Genomic DNA, 17,496 nt, shown 5'->3' with positions numbered 1-17,496 from the left:
AGGTTAGTTAGGCCTATGCCCAGGAATGAACAGACAGTTTAGAGGTTAGAAGGAAGATGGGGTGGGTTAGGTCTGATCTCTTTCACTGTCATAATTTCCTCAGTTACTATTTTCACAAAGGCGGTTTCAGTTATTTTTAGCAAATCTTTATGGGATCAAGAGCCCATGACATCCACAATAACTCACTGCAGCCTTGACCTCCTGGGCTCAAGTGATCCTCCCACCTCAGCTTCCCAAGTAGCCGGGACTACAGGCACAGGCCACCATGCCCAGCTAATTTTTCTGTTTTTTTTTTTTTTTTAAGTAAAGACAGGTTTTGTGATGTTGCATGCCCAGCCAAGGACTTTGCTCTTTTGTTTACAGGTCCTGAAGGGCCTGGGAAATGCAGGGCTGGTGATGGAAACCCTTCCAAATTCAGCTTGGATTAGAGAACTAGAGGAAGCAAGCATGCACAAAAAAATTTCCCAGAAAAGCCATACCTGTCAGGATCACTGGTCTCTGTGACAGCAAAGAAAGGGCCTTTGCAAGGTTTAAAGCCCAAAAGAAGACCCTGGAGTCTCCTACCATCCATGAAACTGCCCGTAAATTGCTGGTCCAGGAAAAACTATGTCACTAAACAATAAGTATTCAAGAAAGACTGTAGCGCAGCATCAATACAAAGATTTTATATGAAACAATTCGATAAAGCTGGAAAAATGGATAAATGCATGAAAACATTCACAAGAAGGATGATGTCACAGAACTAGCGAGAATGCTGATCATATCATATATCCACCACAAGGTAAAGTTTTTAGTGAAATGATCACCTCTGTATGGGAAAATCACAAAACACACATGTAGGAACTCATGTGTTAGTAAGTTTTTTCTTTGGCATTTTGGCTGAACTAACTTTGGACTGAAAATGTATTTCTTATTCACAGAACATAAAAATATTCTTGTATTTAACATATTTTTCATCTGAGTCCATTTTTTGCTTTTCATTCATCTGAAAGTTTCTATGTAATATGACTCGAAGTAGGAATATAACAATGTTTTCTATTTATTAGTTGTCTCAGTATCATTGAATAAACCTTCCTTTCCCTACTTATTAAAGATTCTGTTTTAATCATATTCTTAAGTCTTATACATGTGAATACATAATATATGTATATATAGATACCTACATGTATATTAATTGCTTGCTGGGTACTCTCTTCAGTTTTATTAGTTTTCTTATTTTGTAACTCATTTAGAACCAATTTACAAAGATGAATCAAAAATACATTTATTCTATTATCTATAAAGATGTCAACATATTTCAAAATACATAAGACCATACAAGTTCCAGTTGAATAATACAGTTATGTTTTGCAAAGGTAATTTTATTTGCCTTTATTAGGCAAAACTTACATTATCAAGTAGCATTTTTAATAAAGCAAATAGCATATATCTTAGTAAGATTATCTTTTTTCAATAAAAATATTAAATGTATTTACTTTCCTGGATGTTGTCTACATATCCTACATAGCATGGCTCTTTACAAGAAAAATTAGTCAGAGCTACATAGTCAAATTGTAATGGTAATGCCTTAATGGATGAGTGAAAAAGCTATTAGCCTAGAACAAAATTTTTCCTAATTTTTATACATTAAAAAAGAAACAAGAAGAAAATAACTTTTATCTTTTCAATGGGATTTATTTATGTTTAAGTAAAGGTAGCAAATGTTACATAAGTTGTTTCCTTAAGAACATTTATTTTGTACAATCACATTGTTATCAAGCAAGACTTACGGAAAGTTTCCTGGGTCCACAACACTGAACTTTGAAACTATTGTAGCATCCTCTTTTCCAAGTTTAAACATGACTTTGTGCACTGAAGAAGTATGGCTTCGCATTGCAGAGTGGTCACATGTGACAACCTGACACCAAGCGAGAAGCCTTTTGATGAAGTATGTTTTATCTTTTGTTGAGTTACAAAATGGTACTTTCATGTGTGTGATTATCAAACTCATACTTTTTTTTCAGGTCATTTCTCTTCTGCTACAATAAAAATAAACCAGTTAAAACTAAGCAGTATAGCAATGTAATCGACCATCTATCAGGTTATATCTTATATAGGATGTTTTAGGTGATATTGATGCTTTATATTACACATCTGTATTTAATATACTTTGGGCAATACAAAGTTAGAACATGTCTGGTAGATAAACAAAAAGATTTCCCTGAAAATTGATACATTGTTTTAACAATCACAAAAACTTAGGTTTATTCTTCAGAAGTGTGGTGGAATTGTTTAATATTAAAATAAAACATCTTGCTGTTGTCATTTTTTTCATATTCCTATTTTATACATTTTTAGATAACAGAATAATCCTGTAATTTTATTGCTAAAACATTATTACTTGGTTAGACATGATTATCAGATTTTGGGGTGACTTTGTTGTTCCCATATTTGCCAACACTAATTATTTCACTGTTTACTTTTGCAAACATGTGCTTATGCTAAAGATCCAAAAACTATAATGGGAAGTCATTGGTAATAATCAATGTACAATGATTGGTTAGGACAATGACTAATCTTATGGGCTGAAGTTTTGACTGCTATATGATAAGAGCTCTGACTATCCTGTTAAATTAACTGTACAGAGGGGTGTTTGGGGATTGGGAAATGCTTATTTCCAAAGAAACCATATTGCATGCTTATTTGACTGGCAGAAATTCTCTGGTTTGATGCATCACTAGTACTGAGGGTGGAATCTACATGCAGCTTCTTCAGCAAGCTTGTTGGTCCCTTAGGAGAGCTCAGCAGTGTTACATATGTCTTACAGCCTGTCACTGCACATGTCTGTCCTTGCTCACTGCCAGGAAGGCTGCCGATTCTCCAACAAAATCCAGTGCTAGATTTAGAACTGAAGGTGCTTTGTTTCAGATACCTGTAATACCTATAAAAAGCAAATTTCAAAGAAATACAAATTTATGTTAACATTCTCATAGTATTTTAACAGTTGTATTAGTTATTCATTTTTGTATCTACTACAAATCTGTATTAAAAATACAAATTGTTGAGGGACTCTGGTTCCAAAATCAGTGTAGAAGCAAGCTGGCTTCACTCCCTATCACAGAAAACCAAAAACAAACATACAGTGCCAAGATTATCACCAGCAATATCCCAGAACTCAAGTAAGAGGATGAAACAGTTTCCCAGGCCACAGAGAAGTAAAAAAATAAAAATAAAAATAAAAAGCTCCAAGTAGATGGTAAGAGATTCAGGCTTCCTTATCCATAATCCTCTCCCCTAATATCCCCAGCATCAAGCACAAGGAAAATTTCTTTCTGACTCACAATTTCTACACTGCAAAAAGTGAGATCAAGGTGGACAGTGAACTTCCTCATCATCTTGATGCACCAAATCAGAGTGCCTGTTTAGCAGCACTACACTGTACGAGGTGTGTTCCACAGGTCCCCTGAGCATGGACCCCTAGCCAGCCTTTTCACATAACCAGGATATCCTCTTTGGGACAGCCCCCATTCAGGTCAGGCAGCACTCTGATTGTTGGCTAGAACTGAGGCAAACCTGGGCTTAAGGCACCAGTTAGTGCCAAAAAGGAGGCAGTGACCTAGTTGGGAAAAAAGACAGAAAATCAACTGGTATATTACAAATAAGCAAGCATATCCAATAAAAACCAAAACAAGTCAGACCAAAAAGACAGAAGTAAATAACTAGTCTTTCAATGCAAAGTCATAGATGTAGATCCACAAGAAATAATAGCAAACAAGCAACAATGACCTCTTCATACAGACAAAAAAAGAAATCAGTGACTGACCCTAGTGAAATGGTGATATGTGAACTCTCCGACCAAGAATTCAAAATAGCAGTTTTAGGGAAACTATGTGACCTCCCAGGAAACAGAAAAGCAATTCATAAATTTATCAGAGATATTTAACAAAGAGATAGGAATAATTTTTAAAAATCAAACAGAAATCTTGGAATTGAGAAATACATTTGCTGAACTGAAAAATTCGTTAGAGGCTCCCAACAGCAGAATGGATCAAGTGGAGAAAATAATCTGCGAAATCAAAGACAGGCTTTTTGAAAATATACAGTCAGAGGAGCAAAAAGAAACAAGAATGAAGAGGAATGAAGGTCACCTTCAAGATACAGAAAATTAACTCAAAAGACCAAATCTAAGAATTATCTTTATTCAAGAGGGAATCACACAAAAGCAAGGATTGAAAGCCCTTTTTAAAAAATAGTAACAGAAAACTTTCCAAAACTTGAGGAAGAGTTAAATATCCAGGTACAGGAAGGTCAGAGAACACCAATCACATTCAACCCAAATAAGACTACCCAAAAGCATGTAACAAATTCTCAAACATCAGGGACAAAGCAGGATTCTAAGAGCAGCCAGAGAAAAGAAGCAACTAACATATAAAGGAATTCAAACTCACCTGGCAATAGACTTCTCAACAGAAGCCACACAGGCCAGAAGGGAGTGAAACAACATTTTCAAAGTGCTCAAAGGAAAAAAAAACCTGTCATCCAAAAATACTGTATCCAGCAGAGTTATCTTTCAAATGTGAAGGATATATAAAATCTTTCCCAGAGAAACAAAAGCTGAGAGAATTCACCACCAACAATCTCATTTTATAAGAAATCTAAAGAGAGCTCTTCAGTCTGAAAGGCAAAAATGCTAATGTGCAGCAACAAAACATCTGAAGGTATAAAATCCACTGGTAAAATTAAGTATACAGACAAATCTAAAATTCTCTAAAACTGTAATTGTTGTTTAAAATCCACTCATAACACCACTACGAAGCTCAAAAGACAAATCTATCAAAACAATAATATCTATAGCAACCTATTAAGAGATAGGCAATATAAAAACATGTCAATGAGACAACATAAAGTCAAAATGTGGGGTGAATGCAATTAAACTGTAGACCTAAAAAAACCCTTTATACAGTTTTTAAAAACTTATTTGTAATAAAAATCGCCATCTTTTAAAAATAATTTATGTCTATATTTTTATAAGCTTCATAGTAACCACAATGCAAAAACCTTTAATAGATTCACTAAAAATAAAAACCAACAAATTACAACATATTACCAGAGAAAATCATTTAACCACAAAGGAAGACAGCACAAAAGGAAGAAAGGAAAAGAGGAGTTAGAAAATATACAAGCTGCAAAACAGCAGTAGTAAGTCCTGATCACTAATAACACTGAGCCTAGGCAACATAGTGATATCCTACCTTACGAGCTAGGTGTGGTGGCACGTGCCTATAGTCCCAGCTACTCAGAAGGCTGAGGTAGGAAGATCACTGGAGCCCAAGAAGTTGAGGCTGCAGTGAGCCATGATCCCACCACTGCCGGGACAAGAGTGAGACCTTGCCTCAAAGAAAAATTATAACATTGAATGTAAATTGACTTAGTTTTCCAATTAAAAGGTATAGGATGGCTGAATGGCAAAGAAACAAGACCCAACTGCATGTTGCCTGTGAGAAAGTCACTTCACCTATAAAGACACACATCGATTGAAAGTGAAGGTGTAGAAATAGATACGCTATGCAACTGGAAACCAAAAAAGAGCAGAAGTAGTTATATCAGGTAAAACAAGTACAAGTCAAAGACTGTAAAAAGAGACACAGGAGGTCACTATATAATAATAAAGGAGTCATTTCAGCAAGAGGCTATAATAGTTAAAAGTGTCTATGCACACAACACGAGAGCTCCCACGTATATAAAGCAAACATTAATAGATCTAAAGGGAGAGATAGACTGCAATATAGTAATATTGAGGAACTTCAACACCTCACTCTCAATAATGGACAGATCCTCCAGACAGAAAATTGACAAGGAAACACTAGAGTTAAAGTATACAATAGATCACATAGGCCAAACTGATATTCACAGAATATTTCACCTGTTATAAAATACACATTGTTTTCATTAGCACATGGCACGTTCTCCAGAAGAGGCTATATCTAGGCCACAAAACAAGTCTCAATAAATTCAAAACAGTAGAAATCATATCAAGTATTTTTTATGACCACAATGGAATGACACTAGAAACTGATAACATGAGGGTCTCAGAAAATGCACAAACACATGGAAATTAAATAACATGCTCCTGAATGACCAATGAAGTAATTAGGAAGAACAGTATAAAATTTCTTGAAACGAATGTAAATGGAAATACAACACTCCCAAATCTATACTATACAGCAAAAGCAGTACTAAGAAGGAAGTTCGTAGCAATAAACACCTGTATCAAAAAAGTAGAAAGACTTCAAATAAACAACCTAACAGTGAACCTCAAAGAACTAGAAAAGCAGAAACAAATGGAACCTAAAATAGTAGAAGGAAAGAGATAATAAAGATCAGAGCAAAAATAAACAAAACAGATTTAAAAAACCAGATCAATGAAACAAAAAGCTGGTGTTTTTAGAAGACAAAGAAAATCAACAAACCATTAGCTAGACTAAGAAATAAAAAGAAGGCCAAATAAATAAAATCAGAAATGGAAAAGGAGACATAATAACTGAGACCACACAAATAGACTCATTAGAGACTATTATGAAAAACTCTTTGCCAACAAATTGGAAAACCTAGAAGAAATGGCTAAATTCCTGGACACATACAACCCAAAAAGACTGAACCATGAAGAAATAGAAAACTTCAATAAATCAGTAGGGAGTAACAAGATCAAAATTATAATAAAAAGTCTTCCCTCAAAGAAAAGCCCAGTACCTGATGGCTTCACTCCTGAATCTACCAAACATTTGAAGAGACAGTAATACCAATTCTACTCTAATTCTTCAAAAAAAAAAAAAAAAAAAACTGAAGAGGAGGGAATACTTGCAAACTCATTCTGCAAAGTAGTATTACCGTGACACCAAAACCAGAGAAGGGCACAACAAAAAACCAAAACTACAGGCCAGCATCACTGATGAACCAGATACAAAAATCTTCAACAAAATACTAGCAAACCAAATTCAATACCAATGTTTAGCAGCATCCCTGGCCTCTGACCACTGGATGCCAGAAGTACCACCAGTTTTGACAATCAAAAATATCTCCAGACGTTCTTAAATACCCTGTGTTGGAGGAAGGTGGCTAAATCACACCTCCCTCCCCACCGTCCCCCACCATTTGAGCACCACTGTATTAGATCACCTAGAAGTTATAATATATGTTATGTAACATTATGCCAGAGATTGTATACCCTGAGGCCGCTTTGGAAATTTCAGGAGAAGGCTGTTTGGTCACTTAGTTGGATGTTATAGAGGTGCTAGCCTAACATTCTGTTAATCTTATAAATACAGTTTTCTTCAATGCCTGCAAGAAAGAAGTGAAACATGGAGACACCTTGGAAAAAAATCAAGCTCTTGGCATGTGAGAGCTACAAGCAACTTTAGGGCAGCCACAGGAATAAGAGAATAGATGAAAAAAAGAAGGGAGGAGTTTAGGACTTACCCTCACAGACCTGAGCCATAACTGGGAAATTGTTACCCTTTTAAATCTAAGCCACCAGTGACAACCTGAGCTCAGGACTGAGCGGAGGGCACGGTCTACTACAGGGACCATGCTAGAAAAGTAATTTTTCCAAAGGGTATTTTTGGTGGCAGGGCAGGGCCATAGGCTCCTGTGAGTTAAATGACTCAGAACAGAAAAAGGTAACAGTATTCCACTAGACGGTGCTATATCTGATGAATTCATCAAGCATGTCCAAATTAGGTCTTACACGACCCTGTCTTTTCCAGCACATTTTCCTCGGTCCTTTTTGCAATAATTTGAATTCAGCCATACTTAAAATGAAAGATATTTGCAAATTTAAAAAATTCCATTCTAGCTTATCTCCATTACTGATTCAAAATACATGCATTTCTAGTCTAAACAACTTGACACTATTAAGCCAGGCTCAGGTGCAAAAGGCACAAGGTTCATAGCAAAATGTCTGTTCCTTGTTTCAATTTTAATTAATGCCATAGCTAGCAGATTTAATAACACTTCTATTGTTAAGTACAAGCAAAACTGATATAAAAATCTCTTAACTTTCACTTCTTTAGCATTCTGCTGACTGATACAGTCAGGGATGAGTTTTGTGTCTATCCTTGGAAGTCAGAAATATTAAAAAAAACAAGAGTTTAGGATATTAAAATGCTTTACAGACCTCTGAAATATAACAGTGTGCCCCAAAAGATAGCCACTTGGCTTGGAGGTCTGGTAACATAGCATTTAAAAAAGGAACTTGCTGGTCACAGTGGCTCATGCCTGTAATCCCAACACTTTGGGAGGCTGAGGTGGGCAGATCACTTGAGGTCAGGAGTTCGAGACCAGCCTGGGCGACGTGGTGAAACCCCGTCTCTACTAAAAATACACAAATTAGCTGTGTGTGATGGTGCGGGCCTGTAGTCCCAGCTACTCAGGAGGCTGAGGCGGGAGGATTGTTTGAACCCAGGAGGCGGAGGTTGCAGTGAGCAGAGATCGTGCCACTGCACTACAGCCTGGGCTACAGAGCAAGACTCTGTTTTCAAAAAATAAAAACAAAAAAGAAAAGACAAGGAAATTAGTTGCTGGGTGGAGTGCTTTCTGCCACTTGGGGAAGACTGCTTGAGCCCGTGGGTTCAAAACCAGCCTGGGCAACAAAGTGAGAACCCTGTCTCCAAAAAAAAAAAAAAAAAAAAAAAAAAGAGAGAGAGAATTTGGTCATTATACATCAAGGTAACTGGGTGGCTAACCTCATGTCAAAATGGGAAGTACTAAGGGCATATTTAAGCAATTATCTAATTGAAAAGTTGTGAGGTCACAATCTACTGAAATTTATAATCACTTGGAGAAAAAAGATACAGGTAACCTTATCTTTTATAACTTTTTTTTTTTTTTTGCAAACAAGGTCTCACTCTGTCCCCCAGGCTGGAGTGCAGTAGCACCATCACAGCTCACTGCAGCCTCGACCTCGCTATCCTCCCACCTCAGCCTCTCGGGAGGAGGATGGGAGTGGTAGTCAGTAATGTGTAGGGCATGGGGGGCAGGGGATTTCTGCATTACATTCAGCTCCACACGTCATTTAAAATATGGTCAGAAGAAATGAAGACAAGTAAAATGGTCTCAAAAGTGGCTGGAATTAGGCAGAGGACAGGCAAAGTACAAGTCAAACATAGAAATGGAAGGAAAATGGAAGGAAAAAAGGAATATACGTGGTGGGCCTTACCGTCATGTGTTACCCACATGCCTCTATTAATCAATGAAAACGTTAATGCAATCATACACATGGTTTCATATATTTTCCATCAAAATAGTAGAGAGAGAGGAAGGGTAAGTACAAGTGAGCTGGCCAGGACAGTGGGTGGAAAAATTCCACTTTACAGTTTTGCCTGGGTCAAGGCCTGACTAGGAAGCATATTTACTTTAGAACTCTCACTAAAAAATTATTCTTTTTCTTAGTATAGGACATGCATCTTGGTAAAAATCCTTATTAAACAATAACAACTAATTTAAAATTTTAAAGACCATGAGAAGCAACATGTAGGATGGTGGAGAAGAACCCTCCACACTTCAGCCAATAGTTTGTGCAAATGTCAGACCACTTTTAGAGCCGGAAGTTCAGTCTCATCAATGTACCTAAAAGATTTCCCAAGGGTCTAAATCTCCTCTGTTTTAGAGAGAAATACTTCTTAAATTGTCATGTGTCCTCTCTTTGGCTCCATTCTATCACCACCAAGTTAACAGGATTTCTGTGAAAAAATTTCCTCAGTAAAACACATTTGGAAAACACTACACACTATATCCCTTTCTTAGAGATTTCTGGTGCACATGGGCATGTTAAAAGGGTATCAAAATATCTGAGAGGTTCTGAGAAAGAAAAACTGAATCCAGCATTTTCCAAATTTAAACCCGCTCCAAGTTCTCCCCTTTTGCCACCAAGAATACCTATTAGCCTTTCACAGGTCACTAGTATTTTCTAGCAGAGTAATTGGAAAATGCTATTCCATAGATAAAAGTATTACAACATTTTCTTGCCACATTGAAAGGACTGAAGATTTAAAAGACTTACCAAAAGGATCTATTTAATATCCTGAGAGTTAAGATTTTTGCTTACATTTGGCTTCTTGGTACAGTTGTTTAGCTTTTGCCCTATCATTCTCCTAATTGAAACATCATCCGTATTGGGAAATAATTGTTTTGTTACTCCTGTAAAAAACCAATAACAACACACAAGAAACTTTATGAGTCCTTTGCATCTTAGGGGATGAACTGAGGTAAAACATCAAGTATTCTACATTATAATTTTGTTTCCATTTTACAAAAGTAGCCCAAAGACCCCTGAGATATTTAAACAGATGAATATATAGGCAGGTTTTTCTAAGTAAAGCAAGAGATATCAGCAGATCTGTATTATCAACTGAGATCCTATGGTAGCAATTAACTTTAATCCTCCTACTTGCTTTAAACTCTAAGTCCTCTTGCTCTAAAATGTTAGGAATGTATTTTTATCCATTCCCAACATTAGTTGAAACAACTAAACTCTGACTGATCTTTTTCTGTATCTGTCTGCCTCAGCCTCCCAGACCACTGTTATTACAGGCATGAGCAACCACGCCTAGCCATGTTCTCTAACTTTTAAAGTCAGTCTAACAGTATGTGTGAGCCAAGGGAAAGAATTTCACTGCAGTTGTTACAAGTAGTAGTTTTTTTGTTTCAGGAAGACAGACATTGTTGTACATTAAGAAATGACATATATAGAGCTGGGATTCAGAGAATCCTTAAATTTGTTGGATGTTGTCAAAAATTAATTGGATAATCTAGATTTTATTTAAGGAGATTCATTAATTTGAAAACCACAAATAGGATGGTCGAATTAGCCTTTATCTTTCTAGAATGAAAGATAATAAATATAACAAAAGCAAAGTAGAAATTGTTATTGAAATTTTACTTTAAAAGATTGTAAGAATTTACGTTTCCAAAGCTATAAATTGTATGAATTCAAACTTTTTGGTGATATAAAACTTAGTTTTATTTTAATAACCATTTTTAATGTAAAGTTTTTCTATAAAATTTCCCATATTTAATGAGAGTTTTAGACTAACCTGAGATTTTTCTTTCCTAGAAAAAGAAACTTTAAAAAATAAAAGGACCATGAAGGACTACCTTGACCTTGAGTGGTAACATGATTTAAAATTCGTGTGACAATGTAACGCAATCATATTATCACCTATGATTTCTTGAACTTCATTCTGATTCATAGCTGGTTTTACGGCTTTGTCCCTTGAAGTAGAGGATTTTGCCCCTGTCAGGCTGTGAGTGGCCATGTATTCATTTGTGTAAAGTACTTGCATTAAATCATTAATAAACTTCTGAGGCTTGCTCTTGTTACAACGGGCAATCTGCCATTTTTCAATCTGGAACTAAAAAGATAAGAAAGAGTTGAAGTTGGAAAAAGAAAGTTCCATATGGAGAAATATATTACTAATTGAGTTAAGGCATAAAAGAAAACAATGTCAACATTTTTTAAGGTAATGTATTATATGTATTTTAATATATATTTTACATTTTAATTTAATATCTATTTTACATGTCAGGAATTAGAGTTAAGTGTTATCTGTGTGATACTCTTCACTATTTATGGGGTATTTGTTCCAAGGTGTATACAAATTCTTGTCATGTAAACTGGATTTGTTCCTTTCAGGCTTAGTCCCATACTCAGTGCTTCATCGTAAATGTAGTAGGAAGAATAATGGCCCTCTGAAAGGTCACATCCTAATCCCTGAAATCTGTAACATGTTGCCTCACAGGGCAAAAACAATTCTGTAGATGTGATTAAAACTAAGTACCTTGAGATGGGAGATTATCCTGGATTATCTAGGTGGGCTCAATCTAATCACATGAGTTCTTAAAAGCAGAAGAAGGAAGCAAAAGGGTAGATCAGGAAAAAAGAGACAGAAGAGGGAGGAAAGAACTGAAGTGTAAGAGGGACTTCACCAGCTGTTGCTGGCTTTGAAGATGGCAGAAGTGGGCTGTGAGCCAAGGAATATGATTGCCTCTACAAGTGAGAATGGCCTTCAATTTACAACCAGCAAGAAAGTGGGGAATTCAGTTTTACAACCACAAGAAAATGAATTCTACCAGAGCCTGGGTGAGCAGGAAACAGATTCTGCCCTAGAGCTTCCAGAAAGAAATACACCTGCTAACACCTTGACTTTAGTCTAGTGAGACCTGTTCCAGACTTCTGATCTATAGAATTCTAAGATAGTAAACTTGGGTCATTTGAAATCACTAAATTTGTGATAATGTGTTATATAGCAATAGGTAACTGATACACTAAGATTCAAATATTTTGAATGTTAGATTGTTAGTTAACATTTATCATGGTTGATGGTATACTTACTGAGACTACCTGATTCTAACAAAACTTTGTCTTTTTAGCATCTGTGTCTTAAGTAGAAAAATAGAAAAAGATTGTGTTCAGCCAGCATGCTGAGGCTGAAATTTACCTCTCAATGATATAAAATTGTATAATCCTGAATGCATAGGTATCCTTCTGTCACTGGTATAAGAATTTTTAAGTTCAATAACTTTATCTTTGTCCCCAATTTGCCTTTAATGTTCTAAACTGGGTATTTGTTTCACAAATACTAGTTTTTATTATAAAAGGACAACAGTTTTATGCCTCTGGTTCTCAGATTGATCTTGACTTCCTCAGAGAAGATCTTCTTGCCCCTCCTAAGTCAAGCCCTCCCTTCCCTTTCCCCAGGCTAGGTCAAGCACCTTATGCCTCTTTTTTTTTTTTTTGAGACGGAGTCTTGCTCTGTCACTCAGGCTGGAGTGCAGTGGCGCGATCTCGGCTCACTGCCAGCTCCACCTCCTGGGTTCACACCATTCTCCTACCTCAGCCTCCGAGTAGCTGGGACTACAGGCGCCCGCCACCACGCCCGGCTAATTTTTTTTTTTTTTTTTTTTTTTTTTTGTATTTTTAGTAGAGATAGGATTTCACCGTGTTAGCCAGGATGGTCTCAATCTCCTGACCTCGTGATCTGCCCGTCTCGGCCTCCGAAAGTGCTGGGATTACAGAGGTGAGCCACCACACCCAGTCACCTTATGCCTCTTTTTTGTAGTACTTAATAATTGTAATATTCCTATTGCATAAAACTAGTTTATCCAATAGTTATCTGATAAAACAATGATCATTGTCTACCCTTATTTAAATTTTTTATTTAACTGTATTCCAAAGAACAATAAGGCGGTTATTGCACCTGACCTGTTTCTCATCAGTCTGATGCTCTTCTTCAGGCTTTAAGGAATCTGGTGAACTGGAGTTAGAATTACTGCACGTTGAGGCAAATGAATCTGGCGAGGAGTTGTTTGTTGCTCTCCAGAGGGTGGATGCAGATGTAGACATGGTTCCTCCACCCTTAAGCAGAGCCTCAGCCATACCAACCAATTCTTCAAACTGGGTGACTGCTTGTGGTAACACTAAAATGGCAAGAAAAAGTACACTTTACAAATACCATTGGTAAAAGGTGCATATGTACATTTTTTTTTTGTTGAGTGTATGTGCATAGAAATATGCAGAACAAACTGTTAACATCTGCTGTCTTTGGAAAATAAACATGGCAGGAAAGGTGTTTGGAACATATTTACTTTTATTATTAAATAATTTAGTAATTGCTTAATAATAATAAAGCAATGAAAAAACATTTGGTTTTTGCAGTTAAATGAATATGCATTACTTTGTAACTAAAAATAATGTTTTAAAAGTTGATTCTTTTTTTTCTAGTTGCTGGGGTTTTGTTTGAAGATGTTGAGTTGAATCTCTTGTTTGGAGCTATTACTGATTCTATTATCAATAACCTTCTAGAAGCTTACATTAGGCCTGTTTATGTGCCAAGATAAAACTAGCCATTTCTCACAGATGAAAATAAATTTTCTATGACCGTGTATGGTTTACAAGGGAGTCAAATTTCATCAAATTATTAAAAATGTACTGCTACAATTCAAACTTGTGTTGTGATATATTAAAGATGAATTTTGGTAATCAATGGAATATTTTCTTTGTTCCTTTTTTAAAAATGGAAACTTACACATTCAAAGTTTTCATGCCTCCATGTAAAATGGTCTTCTCTGTTGTTATATCTAGTTTGTTTCCTAAGGACAAATAACATGTTGTTGGAGTTGGAAGAGATCTTGAACCTTGTCTAATTCAGTTCCTCACTACATGGTTGAGGGAACAGCCTGCTGGAGAGGTGAAAAAACTCTGAAACTTTTTTTATACTTTTCTTAAGCATATTATTGAGCTACAATTTTAGAATAATTAATGATGTGCAAATCAGTATATATGGTACTATATATAGTATATAGTACGTAGTATAGTATATAGTATATGGTACTATATTAAAGGAAAATCTACTAAAGAAGAAAATATTATTTTCTGTTCTTTCAAAAACATTTATTAGCACCTTTCATGTGCCAGACACTTATTCCATCAGTAATTACTTATCAAGCATTTAATAATATTAAACATTTATCTAGTTTTTTTTCTCTGTGCCAGGCACTATTCTGAGACTTTCACTGATGTTCTTTCATCCAATACTCATTGCAACTCTCTGAGATAGGTATTATCTTTACCTGTCATTTCCAGATGAAGTCAGTTAGGCAACAAGAAGTTAAGTAATTCGTCCAGAGTCACACACAGTTAGTGAAGAGAAAAGCCAAGATTCAAATTCAGACTGGCTGCCTCCCAAGTCTATGTTATGCAGATTCTCAGTATTTGCCAACCACTATGCTAGGTGTGAGGGATAAAACTGGGAGCAAAACCAGATGTGATCCATGTCCTTTTGGAGCTTACAGTCTGAGGGGTGAAGGGGAGACTTATTTACAAACCCACCTGTGTAGCAAGAATTTTGCCCTGCTCAAAGAACGATCTGGCCTTTGTCCGAGTTCCTGGGAAGTAACTGTTAAATCCTTGGAATTTCCTGACTGACAGGAATGTCTTCACCACTCATCATGAGCTCCTGGGACCATGCCTGACAGTTTATGCTAATAAGCTGACTCATGGTGGGGCCAAGTCACATGCAATAGCCTTAGGGTGGCAGCTGGCCACAGCCTGAAATCCAGAAAGACCAACCATATGATTTAGAGACTGAGTTCAACCACATGGGCAGGCAATCAACCGATCAATCATGCCTGCATTATGAAGCTCCAATAAAAAGTTTGGACAGTAGAGCTCTGGTGAGCTTTCTGGATAGACAATACTTTATGTGGATTGTCACATATAGATGCTATGGGCATAAGGCATCCTGAGACAACCAAAGCCTGACACATGTGGAAACCTCCCAGACTCTGCCCTCTTTCTTTGGCTGATTCTAATTTGTATCCTTTCCTTGTAATGAATGTTCTGTGAGTTTTTCTATTAGAGAAAATTATTGAATATGAGGGTGGTTTCGGGAAACTCCTGCATGTGTAGTTGGTGTCAGAAGTATTAGGCACTCTTGGCAGTGTGGAGGACACTGCCCTTAACTTTGCAGTTTGGTTTACCTGAGGTATATGCAAAAAATAAAAAATCACAATTCTTAAATGGCACAAAGCAGCAGCATAAGGTGCTTGACCCAGCCTGGGGAATGGGAGGGCTTGACTTGGATGGGGAAAGCAGGGCTTCTCTGAGGAAGTCAAGATTCATCTGACAACTTAAGACTGAGCAGGGATTAAATTGCTGAAGAGAATGAGGGGGTCATTAGAGGCATGGGAATAGCACCTTCTTCATATGAGGAACTGAAAGAAGGTGAAGTCTAGAACGTAAGAAGAAAAAGGGAATTTGGTATGAAGTGGGACTACAAGAATATTCACTATTTTTTTCAAATTACGTTTGTATATGTTCATTGGCATACATCATTCTTGTTATTTCTGCCTGTGTATCTCTAGTTTTATTAATGTATTTTCTTTTACGTAATTAGAACTATGCTGTATACATTGCATTGTATCATGCCTCTTTTTTTCCAATTAAAATGGTAAGGTGAATATTTTGCCTGTTTTATTAAATCTTCTTGGAAAATATGAGTCTTTAAGGTCTAATTTACATACAGTTAAAGGCAAAACCTTACATGAAGTCTGAGCAGAAATTTCATAGGTAAAGGGGACGAGTTTGACAAATGGGTGCACCCATTAAAAACACACCTAATCAAGATAGAACATTTCCATCCTCCCAGAATGTTCCTTTACATCCTGTCTAAATCAATCCTTGGACTTACCTCAGAGGCAATCACTAATCTGACTTCTTTAGCTGTAGATAAATTTTACTTGTTCTAGAATTCCATATAAATGAACTCAAACAGTATATTCTCCCTTTTTTTTTTGTCTTTTTTCTCCGCATAATAGTTTAACACATCCATGTTGTGTGTACCATAATTCATTTCTTTTTATTGCTAACATTCCATTACTTCATAATTAATGTATCCATTCACCTGTTGATGGGCTATTTTCCCTAATATCCAATATATTCATGTTCTGTAACTTATTTATTTATTTACTTATTTTGAGACAGAGTCTCATTCTGTCACCCAGGCTGGAGTGCAGTGGCATGATCTCGAATCACTGCAACCTCCACCTTCCAGGTTCAAGTGATCCTCTGGCCTCGGCCTCCTGAGTAGCTGGGACTACAGGTGTGCATCATGCCAGCTAATTTTTGTATTTTTAGTAGAGATGGGGTTTCACCATGTTGGCCAGGCTGGTCTTGAACTCCTCACCTCAGGTGATCTGCCCACCTCGGCCTCCCAAAGTGCTGGGATTACAGGCGTGAGCCACCACGCCCAGTCCTATAACTTCTTTAAATGCTCCTTTTCTCACTTGGAAATTAGGTTGCTTCCAATGCTTCTTTTTTTCTTTTTTCTTTTCCTTCCTTCCTTCCTTCGTTCCTTCCTTCTTCCTTCCTTCCTTCCTTCCTTCCTTCCTTCCTTCCTTCCTTCCTTCCTTCCTTCCTTCCTTCTCTCTCTCTCTCTCTCTCTCTCTCTTTCTCTTTTTCTAGACAGAGCCCTGCTATTACCCAGGCTGGAGTAGAGTGGCATGATCACAGCTTACTGCAGCCTTGACTTCCCAGGCTCAAACAATCCTCCCACCGCAGCCTCCCAAGTAGCTGGGTCTGCCTGGCTAATATTTTTATTTTTTGTAGAAATGGGGTCTCCCTATGTTGCCCAGGCTGGTCTCGAACTCCTGGGCTCAAGTGATCCTCCCAAAGCGCTGGGATTACAGTGGGGAGCCCCTTTGCTAGGCCCAATTTTCTTAATTACAAATAAAGCTTTGATAAACCTTCTTGCATCTACATTTTCATATGCACCTCTGATCATGTCAATGCTATACATTCCTGAGAGCATAACAGCATTAAGAGATATAAATGCTTTCAAGATTCAATTCATATTGCTGAATTGCTCTCTAGAAACATTTTTCCAACTTACACTCCCACCAGCAATATAAGAAATTGACCATATCACTGTGCCACCAACAATAGGTGTTAATCAGTAACAACCA

The 17,496-nt window shown here is 36.8% G+C and overlaps 3 protein-coding genes across 5 annotated transcripts in view; 1 reads left to right on the top strand and 2 right to left on the bottom strand.

The window, feature by feature from the left end:
* The window catches only part of DST (dystonin), a 1,587,602-nt gene that overhangs the window by 1,022,799 nt on the left and 547,307 nt on the right, over nucleotides 1–17,496 (top strand). The window lies entirely within an intron of this gene.
* The window catches only part of ZNF451 (zinc finger protein 451), a 376,340-nt gene that overhangs the window by 142,901 nt on the left and 215,943 nt on the right, over nucleotides 1–17,496 (bottom strand). The gene's annotated exons all lie outside the window — the stretch shown is intronic.
* Nucleotides 1,650–17,496, bottom strand: part of BEND6 (BEN domain containing 6) — a 74,784-nt gene continuing 58,937 nt past the window's right edge. For 2 of the 3 annotated variants that reach the window (XM_050788790.1, XM_050788789.1), the window contains exons 4-7: nucleotides 13,238–13,452; nucleotides 11,195–11,387; nucleotides 10,037–10,173; nucleotides 1,650–2,920 (exon numbers count right to left, since the gene is read on the bottom strand). In XM_050788790.1, coding sequence (XP_050644747.1) covers nucleotides 10,046–10,173; nucleotides 11,195–11,387; nucleotides 13,238–13,452 — 536 coding nt within the window. In that variant the 3' untranslated portion in view covers nucleotides 1,650–2,920; nucleotides 10,037–10,045. Of the gene's footprint in view, nucleotides 2,921–10,036; nucleotides 10,174–11,194; nucleotides 11,388–13,237; nucleotides 13,453–14,060; nucleotides 14,125–17,496 lie in introns of those variants that run through there. The other variant, XM_050788791.1, reaches the window with a different exon arrangement.

This window comes from Macaca thibetana, chromosome 4, assembly GCF_024542745.1.
Source record: "Macaca thibetana thibetana isolate TM-01 chromosome 4, ASM2454274v1, whole genome shotgun sequence".
NCBI classification, from domain to species: domain Eukaryota; kingdom Metazoa; phylum Chordata; class Mammalia; order Primates; family Cercopithecidae; genus Macaca; species Macaca thibetana.
Note: the sequence above shows the minus strand (reverse complement) of the source record. Positions and strands in the feature narration are given on the sequence as shown.